Source organism: Zea mays, chromosome 5 (assembly GCF_902167145.1).
Source record: "Zea mays cultivar B73 chromosome 5, Zm-B73-REFERENCE-NAM-5.0, whole genome shotgun sequence".
Classification (NCBI taxonomy): Eukaryota; Viridiplantae; Streptophyta; class Magnoliopsida; order Poales; family Poaceae; genus Zea; species Zea mays.
The window spans coordinates 138165158-138172722 of NC_050100.1; the positions used below are offsets into that span (position 1 = coordinate 138165158).

Genomic DNA, 7565 nt, shown 5'->3' on the forward strand with positions numbered 1-7565 from the left:
GCTATGCAACTACTAGAGGCTAATACCTTGTCTTTAAAAAAATAAGAAAATTACAACGTTAATAAGCTATGAATTCATGTATACTATGTTATTTTGATAGAAATTTGGATATTATTTTAATAATTTTGATGTGAAGACGTGTTCAAACAAAAATGTGATGTCCTAAAAAGTTGTAGATTTCTTGGAGCTCTATGATGTTTCATATAAACTTTATCTTCATCCAAGTTCATATGTAAAAGGTATTATTTTATAATAATATTACGCAGAAAAAGAAAAATGGTAGCCACATCCAACCCGAATATCTAGATATTTACCGGATAGTCTTCGCTCCGTATTCGATCTGAATTCGATGTCGTACTATATAGATATTACCTGTATTTGTCCTGACTATAAAAAAATCTAAATGCTTATCTAAAAACGAATATTTATGCATTCTGTATCCAACGGTTCGGCCCGTTTTTACCCCTACCCCTGATGGGGCCGACCACATGCTCGTACTCGTCTCATCGAGTGTTTGACGCTCGGCAAAGGCTTTTTTGTCGAGCGTCGGTGTACGCCGAGCGTTTGGCGCTCGACAAATGGTGTCTTTGCCGAGTGTCATTGTTTGTTTGCCGAGTGCCCGATAAATTACACTCGACGTAGAGTTTGACACTCGGCAAAAAGTCAAATTCCGATAGTGTTTGCCCAGCGTCACATTTCACCGAGAGCTTGACACTCGGTAAAGCTTACTTTGCCGAGTGTTTGCCCTCGATAAATTAGGTATGTGCCGAGAGTCTTATTTCGTCGAAAGTGACACTCCATAAAGCAAGCTTGTCGAATGACCGATAAATCACACTCAACAAAAGGCTAGATTCTGGTAGTGATACCGCCGACCACAATATCATGCCGCCTCCTGCCATTCCATCCCGAGTCCCGACCTCTACTCTACCATGCAATTCTAGTCACTAGCTTTCTCGTCGGTTTTCCAGTGAACACAAAGCAACAGAGATGCGTGTGGTGATATCATTGATGACACATAAGCAACTCTGGTAACATGACAAAAAATATCATAGAAGGGAGAGATATAATACTCCCTCCGTCCACGAACGTTGGGCGTTCTAAAGATTCTAAGACAGATTAGCACCTCTACCAAAAGACGCATGTACCCTTGTTTTTTTGTTTGATTACAAGGTTGGAGTAATTACAATTAAAGCTAATTACAATCTACAGCAGCAGTATCCAAGCGACTTGCACCCCTGCAGAAGCATTTTCTGGCGCCAAAAAATGTCCACATCCCTCCTTGGCGCCAAGCGACTTGCACCTATGTTAGCCATAAAAAATGAAAAGTTTTCAGAAAAGTTTCACATGGCGCCAGTTGCTTTTGCCAAAATCAGAAAACTTTGACATGGCGCCCAACAACCTGTACATAAAGCTGCTGCAACCTGCCACAAGCCGCCAACACCACCCAAGCGTAAAGAGACACCATGCCTTTGCTACCTGATCTAAATCATTCTACATCCGTACCTGATCTAAATCAAGCTGCACAAAGCGACACCCAAGATATTAGCTCTTCTATCCCTGGTAAGTTCATCATAAACCAGCAACGAACATCTATTGTTATTTCTGAATATCTTATTTCATAATCTGAAACTTGTTGCATCAGAAGATGGAATAGGTGATGTGAATACCTACTTCGTTGAATCAAACATGCAACACAACAATCATGCAACACAAGGTACAATTAGTTTTTGCTCATTCCATTGTTTGCACCATTTGAAAACAGCATGATCATTTTAGAACATTATCTTTTTTGATCAATGCATTTATTTGTTGTAGAAAATGATGGACAACACTTACCTGATCTCAATGAGCCAACACAAGGTACAACTGGTTTTAGCATAAATATCAGTTGCAAAAATACAATTGATATTTTTTTCATTCCATTTTTCATGTAGAAAACGATGGACAACACTTACCTGATCTCAATGAGCCCTTGAACCCATTTGAAAACCAGCAAGTCCATATAGGTGGTCCTCCCAATAGAAGAAGAGGCACTTCAATTAGTATTTGAGTCATCAAATTTAGAATTTAACAGCATCTAAAAATCAGTATGACAAAAAAAAGTCCGTACAAATGCAGGCAGAGGAAGTAGAGGAAAAAATTTAAGCAAGCAAGTTCGGGATGATATATATAAACATTTACTAGCTGACAGCAACCAAGGGAAAAAGAAGAAGTATTCCACTCGGACTGTTGCTACAAAATTCGGTTGCTACAAAATTCTCCTTTGATGTCGCTTCATCACTTTCTTCGCTGGACGCGGCTGGATCCCCTTGTTCCTCCGCATCTGCTTTCTTCTCCCCTTGCTTGGACGCCGGTTGAACCACATCTTCACTTGCTGCCGCACGACCACCCTCTTCTTTGACCCCAACCTGACCCCCATCTGCCTTCTCTTCTTCAACCACAGTATTATCAGACAGATCCACCTCGTCGGGATCCCAAAGCTTCGCACCTCGGCGTTGCCCCTTTCTGATGTATGGGTAGTAGAGGATGTGGTGGCGGATGGGGTTGCGGGGAGCCTTGCGGGCAGCACGACGACGACCTCCCCGAGCTTTCCTTGCTGCGACAGCCGCCGGAGACCGAAACGCCCAACTCGGATCGGACTCCGAGCTGGAGGACCGAGCGTTGCTGCTCCCCTGTTCGTCGTCCATGCGAAAGCGCCGAGCGTCGCTGCTCGCCGTCCGAGCTGGAGGACCGAACGTCGCTGCTCGCCGTCCGTCTCCTGGTCCTGGGACTGGGAAGAGGTGGCGATTTTGTGGAGAAGTGAGGGAGGCGGCGGCGTAGGGAAGAGGCGAACGCGAGGAGCTTTTATCCAGAGTTGGCTTCGTGTGGGGAATTGGAACGGACTGGCCGAGGGAAGCAGTCTTGGGTAGTAGACGCCTCGGCTCCGTTAGCGTCAAACGCTGGTGGAATTGTTAGCTGGGCCAAAACGTCCAACGTTCGTGGACGGAGGGAGTAGATTTTATCTACATGAGACCCATATACGTGTCAAATGCATCTGAAACATAAAAATAAATTTTGTACCATAGAAGATTGTTTGAACCGCCAATCACATGTCGCCACATATATACACGTGTCAGTAAGAACACCACCTTAAAAAACCGTAGTATATATGTCCGACGTGACCATGGTGCTAGCACATTGGTGTCGTGGCGTTTCATTCTCTGCAATGATCGTGAGAAGTACAGGTGAAAATATTGTTGTTGGCGTGGTATGTGAGGACATATGTATTATCCACGAAACTAGAAAACCTGAGTCTAGGAAAAAATGATTATCTTGAAACGAAACAAAGAATATACATGTTGTTTTTTCCTGACTTGCGAGTTCGATACATATACCCCAGAACCGCTCTTGAGACTTGAGAGAGCCATGTCCAAACTACTTACTAGAAATATTAAGCAGTAGCTACGCACAGCGGCAACTCTTGAGTGCGTAGTGCGTGGATGAGATCACCTGGCCCTCTTCTTCCCCTCATCTAGAATCTTCTAGAACGTAGAGGCAAGGACAAGAAAGAAACCAGTAAGAGAGGAGAGAACATGGATCACTAATGGGTGCGCACGTGCTTCATGCGCCTCAGCTATGTACACGACGTAAGCAAGGATCGATTGGGTCGGATCGGATGGGAGGAGCCGTCGTCTCCTCTCCCATTGACGTCTCTCCTTCTCGTGAGTGGACGATCGACGATCCATGGTGCTGTTGGATCGTAGACGATGACTGAGCTGCTGTTAGTTCAGTGGCGCGACGACGATCATATATTATTATCAGTGGCGCGCAGAGGGGCTCCTCATGCCGCCGGAGGAGAGGCTGTCGACGTAGGAGAACTTCTTGGGCGCCACGCTGGGCGCCTTCTTGAGGAGCATGGCCTCGCCGTCGGCGTCCAGCGTGCCGTCCTCCCTGCGCTTCATCAGCTCGTCCTGGTCGAAGTGCCAGCCCATGAAGTCGAAGAGCGTCATCGACGCCGGGGCCTCGTTCAGCTTCTCCAGCTCCTCCTTGGCGTCCAGCTTCCGCGGCGCGAGCAGGTCCGCCGACTCCAGCACCCGCCGCGCCGCCTCGGTCGCCGTCAGGTTCTGTGCCGCCGCGTCCGCGCTCAGCACGTCCTCGATGCGGGACATGACGCTGTACGCCAGGCTCTCCAGCACGCGCGAGTAGCTCTCCAGGAGGGCGTACCCGACGTCCTGGATCATGGATGTCTCGATGCCCTTATTATCCATACATCAGTAATATCGATCGGTATGTTTGAGGATATTATATATACCCTGTTGTACTGGATCTTGGAGATGTCGAGCTGCGACTGCGGCGTCCCCGGGAACTGGAGCTTGAGGAGGTGGAGGATGGTCTCGGCGCGCTCCTCGAACTGCTCGCGCTTCTCGAAGCTGACGATGGAGCTCCACGAGGACTTGGAGTCCTTGTTGGTCTGCATCTTGCGCTTCCAGATCACGGTGGAGGCCTCGATGCGGTTCTTGAGGTCCAGCACCTTGTGCTCCGTCGAAAGGTCCATCCCGGCCAAGAACTCCACCGGGTCGAACGTGTCCTCGGTGATGCTACGGTAGATGGCGTCGCCTAGGCTCGTCTTCCCTTTCTGTTCAGTACATGTGTTGTTGGCATGCGTCATGCACCCATCATCATGTCAATACAGATCTCAATACCGACTGAATTGATCGATCCAATGTCAAGCTGAGGAGAAAGTTTGCCTTTGGCAGCGACTCAATGTACACCTCCGGGATCTCCATCTCCACAAGCACCTGGGCGTTGATGGCCATGGCCGCCTTGAGCACCTGGTTCACGCACTCCTTCTGGTACTGCAGCCACTTGCGGGTCACGTCCGACAGCCCCTCCGACGGCACCTTCACCGTCGGCATCCACCACTTGTCGTCGTCGCGCTTGTTGTCCCCGCCCTTCTCGTACCAGAACTCGGTCTGGTCCGCGAAGTTGTCCATGTAGCCCTGCGGCGAGCAAGATCGATCCGTCCAACCATTCGATCATTGCAAAAACAGAAAAAACAAAAGACAGATCGATCGAGCACTCACGAGGAGCATGGCGTCGAGCTTCCGCAGCGCGGGGATGTTCATGGCGAGGTCGCGCCGCTGCGCCGTGGACATGATCTGCCAAATCAAGAAATTGCACGTACGATACGACGTCACCACCGGCTGGGGCAGGCAGGCGCACACATGCATCACGAGAAACTGCCAAACGCGCGCACGCAAACGACGATGTGGTCACCTCCATCGTGATTCCGTTCTCCGAGGTGTGGCGCGTGGGCACGAACTCGACGATGTGGTCGGTGACGGAGAGCAGCCATCCCACCTCCCTCTTCCAGCGCTCCTTGGTGTCGGGCGCCATGGGCTCCAGCTTGCGGTGCTCGCCAAAGACGGACGCCGCGAGGTTGGTGACGGCGTTGGACAGCGCGAGCGCGGACGGCACGCCCTTGCCGGTGCCGGACATGTCCTCGCCCAGCAGGAGCTTGGCGAACTTCTCCTTCATCACGTCCAGCTCTGCAAGTAACAGTGAATGAAATCGGGGGGATGAACAGGAGCTGGCATGCGCGCGGCGTGGTGTAGTGTACCTGAGAGCGGCCCGTCGCGGCCCTGGCGCAACCGCGCCGCCCCGGCCGCTGCCGCCTGGCTGTTGGCAAGGGGCGGGGTGCCGCCGGCGCCATTGCTATACATCTCGCCCGTGTCGCTGCCGCTCCTGTCGAGGTAGCGCTCTCGCAGCAGCTGCTGCTGCTGGTTGCTGTTGTGCGATCCGGTCTTGTGAAGGCTGTGTCCGCGCCGGAGGAAGCGCACCATCACCCAGCCCGCCGCCTCGAGCTTGGCGCGCAAGGCCTGGGCGCGCGGCACTCGGCGGTCTTGCACCGCCGCGCCGCCTCACGAGGCGCCACCCTGACTCCCGCAGCTGATGAGGACGCGCGCGGACCAATTCCAAGAACGAACGCGGGGCACGAAGGACGGCCGACGACGCCTCCCTCGCTCCCGCTCGCTGCACCGCGCTCTGGACCGATTACTACCGATCGGTCCCACGGCGACGGCGGCGGGCGGCAGCTCAGGCAAGGGAGCAGCGGTGGGCGGGACGGGATGGAGAGAGCATGTCGCGCACGACGGCCGAGATGGGGTTGAATTAGGCGAGGCGATGGACCCGGCCGGCCCGCGGGAAAACTAAAAAAGGAGGGAGGGCGGCGGCCCCGCCTAATTTAAGCGAGGGACGAACGTGCGGCGCATGTCGGCCGGGCCGGGGGGAGGGGAGGGGAATACTGCTCCTAGTAGGACTAGTAGGAGTAGCCTTTTCTCGCGCGCTCATCTTCCCCGTGGCGCTGGAGGAGTGGCGGGACGGTGGTCGGTAGCTCGGGGCCTTTGCTTTGTTTAGCAGACGTAATGATGATGAAAGGCGAGACGCCGAGACCGGATTGACGGGACGGGAGAGGAGAGGATACCGGAGAAAACGGCGGGCACAACGCTCCCGCCCACTTCTTGGCGCCAAATCGACTCTACCAGATGATGCGCTCGCGCTCGATCTGTTGCCTTGCCGCGCGGCGCCATACTAATAATTCTGCGTTAAAGCATGTACACAGCTGCGAAGCTATATAAAATTCACGTCACCATTATATAAAATTTAAAGATTACTTTAAACACCCCTAATATATTGTGTGGCTAATTATACCATTAAAACTAAATATACCACAAACATACACTAAGATAGTTTTTACTTCAATTCAGCATCTAAAAATACAATAAACTTGATTAAAAATATAAAAGTACCTAATTAGAGACGATTTGGTCCTTCCCCGCATCTAATAACTTCATCAATAATAGCACGTGAATTTGAACCTACACATTACAAGTTCAATATTTGTATAAAATAAGAGATACAACATGACAATATAACTAATGAATGCAAAAATGTATAAGTGAGTACAAAAATATACCACTTGAACTTTGTGGAGCTAGCTTTTTCATTCGACTCTTCAATTCTTGAAAATGGTATAAAATATCATCACTTTGAATACTTGCAAAGATGTCTCTTACTATATAGCATACCATTCTATGATTCAACCAATCATTTCCCATCTTATTTCTCAGTTCTGTCTTGATGATTTTCATAGCTGAGAAGACTCTTTCAACCGTGGCAGTTGCAACAAGCAAAATTAAGGCTAATTCAATGAGACGATAAACCAATGCAAAAACTAGGTGTCTCTCGGTTTGCACCATCTTAATAGCCAGATTACCAAGGTCTTCACAATTTGCAAAATCAGAATTACCCCTCACATCAACAATAAATATATCGAGTTGGTCTTTAAGGATCAAGAGATCATATTGAGAGAAGTCTGCAGAATAAATCTTAGCCATTTTTTCCCGAACTGTGGTGCAGCCCTACCTGCGGCTGCGGACTGCGCTGTCGTACTGCACTACTGCTGCTAGCCTGCTCTCCTCGCCTGCTAGCGCGGTAGCACCTTGCGGCTAGGCAGCTGGCAGCTGGCGCCCTCGCACAGTGACACGGACGTTGGACGCAGAAAGCAGATAGGAGACCTGTTAGGG

The 7565-nt window shown here is 50.3% G+C and overlaps 1 protein-coding gene and 1 long non-coding RNA gene across 2 annotated transcripts; one reads left to right on the top strand and one right to left on the bottom strand.

The window, feature by feature from the left end:
- The first annotated feature begins 1478 nt into the window (after positions 1-1478).
- Positions 1479-4721, top strand: LOC111589345 (uncharacterized). Its single transcript, XR_002748354.2, has 3 exons — positions 1479-1560; positions 1643-1714; positions 1816-4721. It is a non-coding gene; the product is annotated as an uncharacterized lncRNA (long non-coding RNA).
- On the bottom strand, positions 3289-6546 carry LOC103626931 (rop guanine nucleotide exchange factor 10). Its single transcript, XM_008647293.4, has 6 exons — positions 5600-6546; positions 5257-5528; positions 5064-5138; positions 4728-4979; positions 4292-4615; positions 3289-4211 (listed from the first exon to the last, which is right to left on the bottom strand). The coding sequence occupies exons 1-6, from the start codon at positions 5820-5822 to the stop codon at positions 3798-3800; spliced, it is 1560 nt and encodes a 519-aa protein (XP_008645515.1). The 5' UTR covers positions 5823-6546; the 3' UTR covers positions 3289-3797.
- Between the last annotated feature and the right edge of the window lie 1019 nt (positions 6547-7565).

Coding starts and splice junctions, on each gene's coding strand:
- LOC103626931 (XM_008647293.4), bottom strand. CDS start 5,822: ATGGTGCGCTTCCTCCGGCGCGGACACAGCCTTCACAAGACCGGATCG. Junction 5,529..5,599: donor CCGCGACGGGCCGCTCTCAG/GTACACTACACC, acceptor TGTTACTTGCAG/AGCTGGACGTGATGAAGGAG. Junction 4,212..4,291: donor CCAAGATCCAGTACAACAGG/GTATATATAATA, acceptor TCCATGATCCAG/GACGTCGGGTACGCCCTCCT.